The 15,569-nt window shown below is 44.4% G+C and overlaps 1 protein-coding gene across 4 annotated transcripts in view; it reads right to left on the bottom strand.

Annotated features, from left to right (window-relative positions):
• Window positions 1-443: 443 nt before the first annotated feature.
• The window catches only part of LOC116942267 (dynein axonemal heavy chain 3-like), an 859,832-nt gene continuing 844,706 nt past the window's right edge, over window positions 444-15,569 (bottom strand). For all 4 annotated transcript variants that reach the window (XM_032953964.2, XM_032953963.2, XM_032953966.2 and 1 more), the window contains 6 exons: window positions 11,924-12,106; window positions 9,693-9,785; window positions 5,479-5,652; window positions 4,515-4,625; window positions 4,068-4,128; window positions 444-2,650 (listed from right to left, as the gene is read on the bottom strand). In XM_032953964.2, coding sequence (XP_032809855.2) covers window positions 2,505-2,650; window positions 4,068-4,128; window positions 4,515-4,625; window positions 5,479-5,652; window positions 9,693-9,785; window positions 11,924-12,106 — 768 coding nt within the window. In that variant the 3' untranslated portion in view covers window positions 444-2,504. The remainder of the gene's footprint in view (window positions 2,651-4,067; window positions 4,129-4,514; window positions 4,626-5,478; window positions 5,653-9,692; window positions 9,786-11,923; window positions 12,107-15,569) is intronic.

The following is a 15,569-nucleotide window of genomic DNA, read 5'->3' on the forward strand; positions in this document are numbered from 1 at the left end:
GTAAACAAAACAAGCCAATTCGTTAGTAGTTCATCACACCGGTGTGTTGGAGAGTGACCTCACACCATTGTTTTGGTGGGTGGAGAAAACCCAGTCCAATCTAACACGTTTGAAAGCGTAAAGGAATCTGAGATAAGGTTGCCAAATCATTATAGCAATAAATCCGACTTTCAGTGCCACAGTTGGAATGCCACATTCAATGGCTCCGAGGTGCTAGGTGTCCAATCCCACTGGAAGTGAGGCTACTCAGCCAGCAGTTGAGCCACAAGAGCACTGGAATGCATCAAAGGCAGCGGTGGACACAACAGATGCAGTAATACAATTACCAAAGCACGTAGATACAATGTTTTCTCAAGGCGGTGACCATTAGTTCTTGGACTGATGCAGTATTTCAGATCCTTTCTCTCTAGCTGGTGCATGGAAATGTTCTTGACTCGAAAAAATGAGCAACAATTGTTTTTATTTCAAAGTGCTTGCTTTTCTTGATATCCTATTGACATGTAAACAAATGCTTTCATATACAGAACTCCTCTTACCCGCCATCCTGTTATACACAACTCCTGTAATCCGCAGCAGTTGTGGGATCTGCAAAGAAAATCCCTATTTTTCCAAGATCCTACATCTTCCTACTATCCAGGGGGTTATCTGAGAATGTTTTACCCCACAGATAAATTTTCAGATAACCCTGTGGATAATAGGGTCCACGATACTGATCCCCCGTATCACCGCGGATTAGGGGAGTCCTCGCATACTGTACTATTTTGAAAGTGCACACGGTTACACGAGTGAAAACTGATTTTAAAAAATACAGAATTTACCTGTACATTATTTGAATTCAAACATGTAGTGTTGGGGGGGGGGCTCATCAATATCTATGTCAACAACTATTTCAAAACACACTTAATCATAAAATATACTTAAGATCTGGCATCGATACATTGCATGACTGCAATCATGGATGTTTAATTGTGTGGCAAACCTATGATTATTTTCTTTCCCGACACTAAGAAATGGATATGTAACGTAACTTTCAAAATAGAGAATGCCGTTCAGTCTGTCCAATTGTAGAATACATGGTTGTAATCTATAAAACTACACCTTGGATAGATTATCAAGGCCAAAATCAAGTTTGGCCATTCCAGTGAGCAGTAAACTTTCTATTGGTGTATAGCTGGGCAATGGTGGCATACGCCTGTAATCCAGCACTGTGGAGGCAAGGGTAGGTGGATCACGCAAATGTCAAACTCCATTCTCGTGGGCGTCGATGTGTGGACTCCACCTTGTCCCATTTGCATGGGATAGAGCGTTGCCCCCTCACACGTTTGGGTTTTCTCTGGGTGTTCGTTTCCTTCCACAATGTAAACACATTTACTTGGCTGAAAATATCTTAATATATAGGGAACCGCAGAGCTTGGGCAACTGTTGGTGCCGGCTCAGCACCTGGCTGCCTTCCCACTTATCGAGTGAGCAAACACTATGCGTGTTACAAGTTGAAATTATCGTATAATAAAGGTTCCCCATTTAGCCTAATAGGGTGTAGAACCAAGTGAAGTTGGTGAGCACCTAGTAAGGCTGGTGTGACCTACATCATCTCCCCAGAACAGATGTTAACATCAGATAATGGACTCATGTCAGGCTAAGTCAGTGTCGAGGAGGCCTAGGCAGTATACCTTCTCACACGTCCTGCCTGACCAGGAATCGAACCAGGGAAGTTGTAATAATAACGACAGTTTTCAAATCACAACACCACAGCTCCCACAATGTGTAACGCGCATTCACCGCATGCATGGTGTGTAAAATAATGGCACGTACCATTCTCACATGCAAAGTAAACAAAGGGAGCGTAACTGTTCGTGAGATGCCATCTGAGCATTGGGACTCATTCACTCATCCTCACACTGTAGAATTTTTATTAACATATGCCTTGTTGTTTAATTCAAATTTCTATTGTGTGAAGCTGGAAAGTGTAATAATGTCCACTGTTCAACGTGTGTTAACAGCCATGTATAATGATATGTGCATATGGGGAGAGGTAGTGTAGCGGTTAGCGCGCTGCGCTATGAACCCAGCGACCCGAGTTTGATTCCCGCTCATGGCCAACACCAGTGATGACTATTTGAAACAGTGCTGGGCCTCCCCTAGATCGACTCAGCCTCAAATGAGTGCCTGGTGCGGTGTGTTAATATCGCCACTCGGGAGACAAAGGCGGCCGGGCGTGGTGCTGGCCACCCACTCCCTTGTGTGCCGTGCCGGCCTTCATAAGTGTTTGCTAACAGCACTTTCCCCAACAATCTGTTTGGGTTATACATGGGATCTTTGTCTGTTTCTTTAAAGAATGCGCAAAAGGTGTGTTATGACTTCAAAGGATAATGAGAAGATGTTTTCTGTTCCAATATTGCTGAGTGTTTGTACTGCTGTATTCGTGCAAAGGATGATCACACGTACAGCCGGAGGGCATTTTGTGTGTAGCAACTTCTTCTTTGGCACAGCACTTGCGGGTGGACTCAGTAGTCGAGTTGGCAAAGGCATGCCACCCCACGGGTCACCCAGTGGTTGCTCGGCTGGTCGGTGGGAAACTTGACGGTGAGCACGTAGTTGGTGGAGTGTCCCGTGGTGGAGACGATCCCTCGACGCGCACTGGTCTTGTACACTGCCACAGGAACGTCACGCAAACGAGCAGCACGAGGCGAGGCCCAGAGTTGGATACCACGGACCTTGTACAGCATCTCCATCAATGCCTATAGCCTCTGCGGACTTTGCGCCACCAGAATTATCCGAGATTCTATTATCCCACACTTTGCACTCCTACCGTGTGTATGTATTGTTTGCTGTCGTGACCGTTCTGACTGGCCCCTACTGGACATCTCTGAAAAATAGCTTTATAGCTCATCGGATTGCTCCAGTATAAATACATATTCTAATATTTTGCTTAAGACACACCTGATCTTGGTAATCGATTACAGTTAGATGGGAGTCAACCAGAAAGAGTACGTTATTTTTAGGTTGCAAATTAAGTCAAATATTTATTTTAGTATTCGCGATATTGATGGTTTGTCGAGCGTTCTTAAATCCGTGACATATAATTCAATTGTTTTGTCATCAGATGAATACCAGCCCTGTGGAATGATTGCAGTCAGCAGTGCATCATGTGGCTCACAGATCCTGGTAGATGGTGGTCAACGCTACTTCTGAACACACTGCAATAAGGCTCTCACGTCAAACAAAACAAGTTTCGCCATTTTATACCCCGTAGTTAATTGTGGATCTTGCAGCGAGTGCAGCCATTTGTCAGCTGAACTGATGTGACCAAATTTGTGACACTTGAGAAACTAAACGCGGGTAGGCTGCCCTGCATTGCAGCAGTGGTTCTCAAAGTGTTGTCAGCTCAGCACTGATGTGGCCATTAGTCCCCTGAGACACCACGCCATATTTCCCTGCAGTTTCTAACAATGTTTTTGTATTGACTCATTGCAATCCCTGTGTCGATAATACTTAACAAACATTCCTTTATACAACTAATAATGTGAGGGAGACCTTTGTGATTGTACTGCTGTATGAGGGCGTCTCATGCCATATCAGTCATGGCAATTTGACCGTACTTGACCATTATTAACGACATTTTTTTCTTTCTAGGTAAGTCCCACTGAGCTATGTAGCTCTTTTTCAGAAGTGACCTGGCCACAAATGATAGCTCAACGAAGTGGCTTACCACGTGGAAATGTATCTCAGCCAAATACTCTAAAAGCATGTTTCTATAAATGTGGAGGGTAAAACTGTACTCCACCACGAGGACCCACGAGGACCCACGAGGAGGAACATGCCAACTCCAAACATACAGGCATCAGGGTCGGGATCGAACCCACGACCTCCTGTATATCAGGCAAGCTAGTTAATATCCTGCCACCATGGTGTGAGTAGGTGAAGGGGACTCGTTCAGATATTACCCGCGACTGAAGTTAGCTGTCGCTGGGAATGGAACTCACGGTGCCAATTTCGTATCCCAGTGCGCTAACCACTGCACCACAACTGCCCCCCCTGTGCTACGTGTGAACCGCATGAGATACAACCTGGGCATGCGTATGTTGACGTTTCTTCAGCTGTCGACCTCTCCACTGGCTTTAACCACATCTGAAATTATTCGTTAGGGAAGCATTCAAAATGCACACCTTGAAAAACACAAGTATTACAATTCATAACCATCTTGCTGCTAACGGTACACCCCCTAACACTGAGGGCGACCCGCTGTCATGGCAACACTGATATTCCAGCCACTTTTATTTCATAGACCTCTACGATTAGCGCGATTGGCTACGCCCGGTGCAAACGAAGTTCAACACACATACATACACGTACGTATATACATAGCAAATGTATGTTAAATTGTAAACCTAAAACCATAAAATATATTCACCTAACGTATAAATACTCTAAGATACAATTTTAATAAAGGCCTGGTCCACACGCGGCAACACTCATCACAACACTGCTCTGTGCACGGCACAATGAAAGGATACCACTGGAAGGCTGTCGTATAAAATCTTTTGCAGGGACTCTCCGATGACTCTCTTCTCTCGGTCCCATCGCCCGCCTTCCATGAACAGACCTGTGATGTAAACGCCAGCATCCTAGAATGCATTTTTAAAGAGAGACAAAAATATATATAATTCGTGCAAGAAAATATGTGGATGTTTCTAATCAATCTGTGGCAAGCCATTGCCACACGAACTACTGTGTTTGACGATCCACAGCTTCAAGTGGGCAAATATTTTGGAAAAAAAGGTTCTGAAGAATAAATGTACATTGTCAAGGGGAATCAAAATGGTTATGGGAACATAGTTTGTTGATGATTTTTTTTTTCAAAATTAAGTGCTGCTTTTGTCTTGGAATTTTTGTTTATTTGTCAGAGATATCTATTTTGAGAGTCAATGTGTCCAGTTTCATCCACACCAACAACCATGACCTATCTAAGACTGCATGAAGGACTCTCGAAGCCATCACCATCTCTCAAGGCCTGACGAGGAGACCAGTGCATTTTGTAAAGTAATAATTGTGGTTACAGCACTTGGTACTCTGATGCTATACTGCTTTTTGCGTTCAGTTTGTTGTCCATCTCCCACACCTCCGATGAGCGTGGTTGGCTACGTACGATGTGGAAGAAATGAAAACTTACACACGTACATAGGTACAAGTAAAGCAAGAATTGCCTCACCAAGCTACACTGTAACTGGCTGGCGGTGGTCACATTGACAAATTATATGCATGTGCCCTAGACCAAGTGGTACTGCGTGTTGTCCCGCACGACGTTCCGCAGAAGAAGGGACCGAGTTCCCGTGGAAGCTCGCAGCGCGTGGAGCGAAACGTCGACGGCGGACAACACGCCTTTACAGCCCGAAACGCTTCCAAGAGATAAATGTTGCTCCTGTGTGCAATCCAGACGGATCTGCGATTCAAACGACCATCCAGCAACGCATCACGTACAGGCCTCTCCACCACGTGCTTCTCGTGCTCGGTGATGTGGTACTGGAAGCCCAGTTGGTCGATGGGAACTTTGTGCTTCCGCGCGAAGTTCTGGAGGGCGCCTGTGAGGAAGGACTGCGTAAAGAAGAAGCCGGAGATCCAGAAGACGGAAGGCGCGCCCTTCTCTATCCACTCCTGGGGCGGCAGACACCGAGTGGGTGAGAATGATAGCATATCAGGTACGTCAGTCACACGATCGCAGAATACAGCTTACTGTGGCCGAATAATACAGAAATTGCATTACCTGTGACTAACGTGGCATCTGCAAATGTAAATGATCGATAATAAACTCTGCAAATCAATATTAATCAAGTAGGAGCTTATTGAGACAGAAAGCTTCTGTTTCAATGTAGATTGTAGAGAAATACCAAGGAAAATACATCAACATTGGCGCAGCATACGATAACAGTGGTGCAAAACAATGTTAACAAAAACAAGTGTTAAAGATCTATCTGCTAATGGATTAAGGCATTTCCAAGTCATTGCCACCCCTGATGGTCTCGTAATAAAATACTGCATATATTTACCACAAATGAGCTAATCTATCTCCACGGTGGTCTTCTTCTTGGCTGTGTTCCCTCCTTTGGCTGTCATTCCATCATCAGATTAGTCCTGATTATTGGCCATTATCCCTTTGAGCCTTCCATCCTGCTCAAACCAACTTAATTTTTTAACAGTCAAGATGACATCGCTAATTTCTATGTGTTCTCTGTTCCACATGTTCCTCTTTCTGCTTCTCAGTATAACTTTTAGCGTGCACATCGTCAAACTTGTATGTATGTTGACCTTCTTTTGCACCGTACATAGCCAACCGTGAGAATCGGAGGTGTGGGGGAAGGACAACAAACTAAACACAAAAAAGCAGTTCTAAAGAAATACATTTTCTATCTAGATTGAAAAGTGCATAACTCCAGTCGGCCGCAGAAGCACATCTGAAAGTGCGCAATGCGGTGATCACCGTTGTTCAATAGCTAGCCAAAATCCACTGCTGCGGGTATGACCAGAGTTTGCATGATGATGTATGCTCATTGACGAGATCAGTCAGGTATTGTGGTTCATTTGTGGCAAGAACTACGTTTGCAATGAGTGCATGTGCACCCTTAAATTTGTAAAAAATGAAATTCGCTAAGAATAATAATGCTAATTTATAATGCGCTACGAATGTGGAGGGGGATGGAGTTCCAAGTGGAGGGGCCGACGACAGAAAAACGACGCATGCTGATCGTGGCCCTGACTCTCGGCGCCGAGAGTAATTCCTGGGCATAACTGCGGAGAGTTCTCCTTGTGGTTTGGGAGGAAGGGTTCAGGAGGTCCGAGAGGTATGGAAGGAAACCGGTCCTGTAGACAGTGTAACAGTGCCAGGCGCTTTTGAAGGTGATTCTGATGGGGATTGGGAGCCAGTGGAGGGCCCAGAGAGCAAAGTCGGAGGTCAGACGCGGTTGGTGGGAGGTGAGGACAGTTCGTGCGAGGTGGTTTTGTAGATGTTGGAGTTTCTTTAGGTTCTTTTGTGAAGACCGGGTGAGTACTGAGTTGCAGTAGCCGATGCGTGAACTGATGATGCTACATGCTAGTGTGTTTGCTATCTCTGTAGTGATGAGTGGGCGAATATGACAAAGGGCTCTCAGGTGGCAGTTACTGTTTCTGATGACCAGGTTGGTGTGAGTATTGAACGACAAGGTGGAGTCCATGGTGACACCTAGAAATTTGAGATGGTCGGTGAATTCAACAGCGAACACAGCGATTAGGATGGTTGTAGGTTGTGAAAATGAGGCTAACTTTTGTCTGGTACCATATTTTTTATGTGTGTCATATCAGGTACTATGCACTGATTGAACACTTTCTTCTTTCGGCACAACATTAATGTTATATTTTTTATTACTGCATTCCAACTTGCTCTTGCTCACATCTTTATTTCATCAGTTTTATTCGGGTGCTCTTTCAATAACTGCCCTAGGTAGTAATACGCACTCCACTTTGTTTTCCAGTAGTGTCCTCCCAGTAATTGTTTCCTTTTGTTCAGCAAACTTCGAGCACTGACTTTTGTTTTGCCTTTAATCGTTAGCCCCATTTTTTTGTTATGTTCTGCAATACTTTCCTATAGTAAGTTAGCATTGGATATTGGAATGACTATATCATCAGCCAACATTGGATGGTTAATACTTAATACTTACAGCCTCGATGTTTACGTGTTAATTTATCCAATACACCTTGTGTACAAATTTCATCTCGCGCATAACTTTGGTGACGGCGTATTTCCTTGCCTAACTCTGACCTCTTGATGCACAATTACACAGCGAACGCTAATGTACAACCCAATGTATGGGTTGGTAGGTGATGCAGTTCTTCATACACAGTATACCTTTGAACTCAACAAACCCACAAATATAAATGTAAAATGTGCTCGGCCTATGACGAGGCTCGGGTACACCGTGTGGGCTGATGTAGTTGGCACAAGGCCCGAAACGTCTTCCCAGCTCAGCAGTCTATACCCGATACAAACTAATTTCATGGTCGTCCGTCGAATAAAATATTGTTGTTGATACAGCCACAACCAATTTTAATAACAATATAATGTATTTCTGCAATTAATCTTAACACTGTAGACTGAAGGCATTTTTAGGAGGCTCATACATTGGATGTTTGGCCACCTACAAGGAGTGCTTTGCTAGAGGACGAAAAACAAAACAACCATTGAGAAAATCGACAAATATGAGAGAATGACCCTGGAAGGTCTGACACGTGGGTCATGGTCCCATGTGCTGTATTGCTGTCCCCTGGCCACCTCGCATGCCAGCGTGTAAGGGAGTCTCATAACTGGATGTGGTCGACCAAACCCTGCCTCTATGCCTGGCATGTGTCGCCATGCGCAGCTATTAACCATGATCCTGGGCGATATTTTCAAGCGCAGATTTATACACTTCCATTGATGCAACAGGCGTTATAATGGTTGTGTAGTTATGTATTTTACCAGGCCTCTAAGTTGGGAAAACGAGCACTCTGTGAGCCTGGCCAGCAGGTGGCAGTAGACCAGCAGGAGATGGGAATAGCGAGGAGAGGTGGCAGGGCTTCACAACATTGAGCGGTGTGGGCAGTGAAGTGTAAGGAACATTGTGGTGGTGATGTGTGAATGTCAGCGTGGATTCTCATGCCCGTGGGATGTGTGTGAGAATGGATACTGCTGGAGTGAGATCCTAGGACGTCCGCCGTGCGTGTCAAACGAGACTTGATTTCGTCTGCTTTAAAACGATTGTTACATTGTTTCATATTATCTCCCTTTTATCAAACATTAATTTGCAACACAGCGATTGTCCGAGAAGGATCCTCCACAACTGAGTGCAGGGGATCTCTGTCTAGCAAATAAGTGTTTATTACTGTATATGCAAATAAATAATTTTGGATAATTAATTTGAACGAGGTTGCTGTGTTCCTGAATGCTGTCAGACAATGCGATTTAAGGGTAGGCAGTTGTCACAATCCATCAACACACAGAGCTCCTAACTTCGATAAGTCAACGGAAAGAATGTGCTAGGCCAGAGCAAGCTCCCATGAGCCTTGATCTTTAAAGGAATGAAAATGGGAGGTTTTCTGAATGGGGTGGAAAATAAAAACACGGACATGATCAACTGAAACCTCGCTATCCCGAATGTGCCTTCGTGTCTGAAGTAACGTTGAACATTACAATCAGCGTGCAATGTCAAATTTACCGCCACCGTTTGAATACGATGCGTGGTAAAGTAAGCTATATGGGGCAATGGAGTTTTCAAGGTTGATAGAACTCGATGACAAGGCCATCGAGTGGTTGATTGATCTGCATCTCGACCTGAAACGGCTGACGCAAGAAGGAGAGCATGCATTGTCAAACAGACCACTCGGCAGACAGGCCAACGATAAGATACAAGGAGAGCTCTTGCTGTCTCATACATTTGTTTAAACACAATTTACACGTATTGCAGGCTAATATGGCTAATAGAAAGCTGCTCTATATATTTTTTGGGGGCAAGAGTTGAGGAAGGCCACTCTAGATGGGAGTATTTTAAAGACTCTTGCTCTTGTTATTCAACAAATAAAGAATACATTATCTCCAATCGCAATGTGTCCGATAATATATTCCACCTTTTGCACCTGAGCAGTGGACAGCATTGAAAGTTTTAAGATGTGAGAGTGCAAGTTCTCACGGTGAAAAATTGCAGTCTTGCCAACAGGTCTGACACGTAGCTTCCCAGGGGTTTCAAAGACGGATAGGACTTGGCAGACCACATCGCAGGCACCTGCAGCAAAAGAAATGGCAAAGCAATGTAAATATATATTTTTAGATATGTTCTCACATCTTATACACTCAGGTGTACCTGTCTTTCTTGGGACTTTTATTGTTTCACAATTGAAAAACTCATCTTGAAAAGTCTACACTGAGACTCAATATCGCTTCGGTCGATGAAAAATATTCACTTTAATCTCTACCACGGCGTCGGATTTCGCCGTTGTGCTGCGCAGCTCCCTGACGTGCCTCTGCGGGTTGCACAGCTACGTGTTGTTCAGCACGGTGCCCGACGTTTCGCTCTACGTGCTGGGAGCTTCCTCAGGGACTTCAGGATTGTCGGATATTATGCCGAACGACACACGGTACAACCCACAATGCGCATTAGAGAGCGTTCAATCTGTGATTGTAAATTACATACACAGTGCATGGATGCTCCAAATAGGGTTGCGTGCTTAATTGCAGAAGAACCTTACAAATAAACTTGAGTTCGTCATTTACATTATGTGTGGTTTTTTTTTACCAATTATAATCCAACTGTGCTCTCAGTAAAGCTGCGAGGAGATTGGTGGAAAATCCACCACCGCCGCAGTCGCTGACCACCACTTGCATTAACATAAGCTGCCTCGCCCATGCTGCTGACATTTGGGCTACGCCCATTTCAAACCTTTATAAACAGTTTGCCTTGAGAATCTAATCCCCCTTTTCCTGATGACGACCGCTTGTGTCGCGATCAAAACGTCGTAGTTTTTTGTTATTTTTTTGAACCTATCTACGTGACTTTACCAAGAGACCCAAAGAAAACGAGAAAACAACGCCCTTCCAAATGTCAGAGCCAGCATCACTTCACGCTGTGGCAGAGCCTGGCAAGATAACACCAGAGGGCCATTTATGGAGGCACTGCTCCTTTGCATGTTGTACAGAGTTGTTTGTTTCGTACTGTTTATCCGGTTAATACGTGGGAGCAAAATCAGACGTAAATACATTGATACATAATACAGGTTTTTTTGGGGGGTGAGATCGCGTAAATGTAAGTGTGTCATTAAACCCGTCACCACCCGATACAGACAACTAGTAAGGTTTGTCACGTAAACAGAATATGCCAATTCGTTACTAGCACAGCACACCGGTGTGTTAAAGAGAAAATCCACGGCATTTACAATCTGAGGACGACGTTTCGCCAGTAATTACAACTAGCACAATCAGGCGGCAGCCGGATTTAATAAGTAAGATAAATACATTGACTTCCATTTTGGATCTGCAGATCAAAATCTATTATTATTTTTCACATTTGCTATGTGGACTTCCGAGGCCTATCTTAATCAGCACCATTATTTTAAGCAAACATTTGGACCAATTGTACCCTTCATGGTTAACTTAAGTGTAGAAGGCCATAGGCTGATAGAGTCAACCTTTTTTTGTGTGGAAATCATCAGCAGTCATTGTCTATCCACTGCTGGATTAAGGCCTCCCCATGCCATTGCCATCCCTCGCAGTCCATCTCACTGGTCTCATCACTCCATGTCTCCAGTGGCTGTCCTATTGGATGGAAATTGGTTTAATTATTTCATTACCTAGACTGCTGCCCGGCAGCATAATGGATTTTTTGTGCTTTCATGAATGACCAATTCAAGCACGTGGACACCTTGTTTAATCATGGTTTGGTTGCTTGGATACACACCTAGTATCTCAGCAGAGCCAATTCAAGGCTCTGACATGTAGATTATGACCCACTCAAACCTTTTGACACTTGAACACACCGGAGCCACTGGACATGTAAAATCCAATTCACCTCTGATCCAACACTACTCAGAATGGATAACTGGACAAAATGTCTCATTCACATACCATCTCTCCACTTAAAATAAAGTATTTATTACATACCGCACCTTTGATTAGTGAGGTCGGCGACGTACGGTGTGAAAAAAGTTAAACATACATACAAAACATCAGCTGCACGACTTTCTGGAGGTGCTCAATATCAAGCAGCATTGTTTCAAGACAAGTAATCCTTTGGGCCGCTCTTGCAGTGTCTCGTCAGCAGAGTCAGGGTTGCTTGAATCAATCCCCGGCCCATTGCCGATCTTACAGGCAGCGGCCTGCCATGGGGGTCCCAATACGACTCAAAGAGTGCTGCAGACGCCCGCACACCTTTCCGAGGATGATGCTGCTGTAGATGTCCTCCAACTCGGCCGACATGAGGGCCTGGCCGCTGACGGCGCGCGTCACGTTGCGCAGGCTGTTGCGCACAGTGCCCGTGAGCCCGTTGAAGCGCACGAGCTCCTGCACCAGCACCGTGTGCATGGACTCACTGTAGCTGGTCGGGAACTTGCTCTGCCGTCACGTGAAGCGAGCGCGAACATGGTAAACAAACACACCAGGAGACACCCAGTCATACATTGAATCACAAAACATTACGTTGTAAAAAGATACACCCGTGCGGGCGCTTGCTTGCGCCATGTGCTGGCCGATTGGCCTCCACTAGATGCAGTCTTAGAGAATCACCCCTCTGGAGGGTTTTTGGTCTCTTCATCTACACTTGCCAGACGTCTTGGATAGGTCAGAGTACCATAATTTTGGCCCACCACACGTGACCCGCCGATTGATTAACTGTCGTGCCACTCATTTATACCACTAGGTGGACAACGGCGGAGGGTTTTAACAAATTTGCACCAGTTTCAATCTGCCGTGCCGGGAGATCGAACCGGTAACCTCTGGTTCGCAAGTTCCTCCAGTGGAGGCTCGTCTACCATCGGTGGTGTGAGCATATCTCCAGTGGCTGCACCTTAATCTTTAAAATCTCACCAACAGCAATATGAATCAATGTGTGTTATTTAAAGCAGAGAGAACTCATTATCAGGTTAAGCCTCAATGTTGTCATACTTTTGGAAGCACTGAGCCAGTGGGAGAAATTTCACATTCTCTATTAGGCAGCCATTGTTGACTTCCCACATCTAGCTTAGGCCTACGCACCAAATCGGACAGGAATGATCAACATTCTCATAAGAGGATCCCTTTTGAGAAATCTTTTTCTATATATATGGTGTTTTTTATTGAGGTATGCACACAAATCAAATAAGGTACATGTGGCTTTTTATGAGATGGTGGTCACAACCTATCACTCCACATTTTGAAAAACTTTATGCAAGAAGGCAACAGCTCATTGTGATCTGCATCACCACGTCAAGGAAACATCTCAGGAATATTGCAAATAACAATGGGAAATGTCAAAAAAGGAAAATACTGTCACAAATAAAAACCGATCAAAATACATATGCTTTAAAATACAACGGGACGTTGTTTTTGTTTTACACATCAACATTAGAAAACATTTACATAACGTTTTCAAATGTGTAAATGATAACAGTTCTTACAGAGGAGCAGCTATTAAATTTAACGTTGATTTTGCAGGGGAATTTCAAAATGTATTTTGGTGATCAACGGAGTACAATGCACTACTCTTGTGGATGACGTAATCTCGAGTGCTGCACACTTTACGGAGGAACACACCCTTTGGCAATTCTCTGCAGAAAACACCGGCCCGCAACCGAAACATTTGCACCTCCGTCTTGAAGGAAGCTGGCTCAGAGGAGAGCATGACAACTACAACAACTTTGTAATATACAAATCATTGGAATGAAGGTGTTGTCTGTGGATTTTGGACAGAAGCCAAGTCACCATTGTCACACCATGAAACATTTATTGGAGTATGCTATTGATACAGTGAGGGAAAAAAAGTATTTGATCCTCTGCTGATTTTGTACGTTTGCCCACTGACAAAGAAATGATCAGTCTATAATTTTAATGGTAGGTTTATTTGAACAGTGAGAGACAGAATAACAACACAAAAAATCCTGAAAAACGCATGTCAATAATGTTATAAATTGATTTGCATTTTAATGAGGGAAATAAGTATTTGACCCCCTCTCAATCAGTAAGATTTCTGGCTCCCAGGTGTCTTTTATACAGGTAACGAGCTGAGATTAGGAGCACACTCTTAAAGGGTGTGTTCCTAATCTCAGCTTGTTACCTCTATAAAAGACACCTGACCACAGAAGCAATCAATTAATCAGATTCCAAACTTTCCACCATGGCCAAGACCAAAGAGCTCTCTAAGGATGTCATGGACAAGATTGTAGACCTACACAAGGCTGGAATGGGCTACAAGACCATTGCCAAGCAGCTTGGTGAGAAGGTCACAACAGTTGGTGCGATTATTCGCAAATGGAAGAAACACAAAAGAACTGTCAATCTCCCTCAGCCTGGGGCTCCATGCAAGATCTCACCTCGTGGAGTTGCAATGATCATGAGAACGGTGAGGAATCAGCCCAGAACTACACGGGAGGATCTTGTCAATGATCTCAAGGCAGCTGGGACCATAGTGACCAAGAAAACAATTGGTAACACACTACGCCATGAAGGACTGAAATCCTGCAGCGCCCGCAAGGTCTCCCTGCTCAAGAAAGCACATATACATGCCCGTCTGAAGTTTGCCAATGAACATCTGAATGATTCAGAGGACAACTGGGTGAAAGTGTTGTGGTCAGATGAGACCAAAATGGAGCTCTTTGGCATCAACTCAACTCGCTGTGTTTGAAGGAGGAGGAATGCTGCCTATGACCCCAAGAACACCATCCCCACCGTCAAACATGGAGGTGGAAACATTATGCTTTGGGGGTGTTTTTCTGCTAAGGGGACGGGACAACTTCACCACATCAAAGGGACGATGGACGGGGCCATGTACCGTCAAATCTTGGGTGAGAACCTCCTTCCCTCAGCCAGAGCATTGAAAATGGGTCGTGGATGGGTATTCCAGCATGACAATAACCCAAAACACACGGCCAAGGCAACAATGGAGTGGCTCAAGAAGAAGCCCATTAAGGTCCTGGAGTGGCCTAGCCAGTCTCCAGACCTTAATCCCATATAAAATCTGTGGAGGGAGCTGAAGGTTCGAGTTGCCAAAGGTCAGCCTCGAAACCTTAATGACTTGGAGAAGATCTGCAAAGAGGAGTGGGACAAAATCCCTCCTGAGATGTGTGCAAACCTGGTGGCCAACTACAAGAAACGTCTGACCTCTGTGACTGCCAACAAGGGTTTTGCCACCAAGTACTAAGTTATGTTTTGCAGAGGGGTCAAATACTTATTTCCCTCATTAAAATGCAAATTCATTTATAAAATTTTTGACATGCGTTTTTCTGGATTTTTTTGTTGTTATTCTGCCTCTCACTGTTAAAATAAACCTACCATTAAAATTATAGACTGATCATTTCTTTGTCAGTGGGCAAACGTACAAAATCAGCAGGCGACTTTTTTCCCTCACTGTAAGCATGTGGACGAATGTTCCCGTGTAGGTTTTCGTGGTCGTGGTGTATAGCTCTCCGATGCGTTTTTTGGGTTGTACCGAGCGTGTTTTTCACCACGATTGACGACATTTCACTACACGTGTCAGGAGCTTTGTTTAGAGCTGAATTGATGATACATCGGACATCACACCAAACAACACGGTAACGAGTTGTTAACTGTCTCGCCTGCTATACAGGAGGTCGTGGGTTCAATCCCGACCCTGACGCCTGTTGTATATTTGGAGTTTTCATGTCTCTCTCCGTGTGTTCGCTTGGATTGTTCTCCGGGTCCTCTGATTTTCCCCTCCACATTTATAAGCATGCGTTTAGAGTATTTGGCTGCGATAAATTTCCACACGACAAGCCACTTCATTGAGCTCTAATTTGTGGTCAGGTCGCTTCTGAAAAAGAGCTATAAAAAGCTCAGTGGGCCTTTCCTGGTAAAATAAAAAAAA

This window comes from Petromyzon marinus, chromosome 14, assembly GCF_048934315.1.
Source record: "Petromyzon marinus isolate PM22_M1 ecotype Great Lakes invasive population chromosome 14, UKy_Petmar_22M1.pri1.0, whole genome shotgun sequence".
Taxonomy (NCBI): domain Eukaryota; kingdom Metazoa; phylum Chordata; class Hyperoartia; order Petromyzontiformes; family Petromyzontidae; genus Petromyzon; species Petromyzon marinus.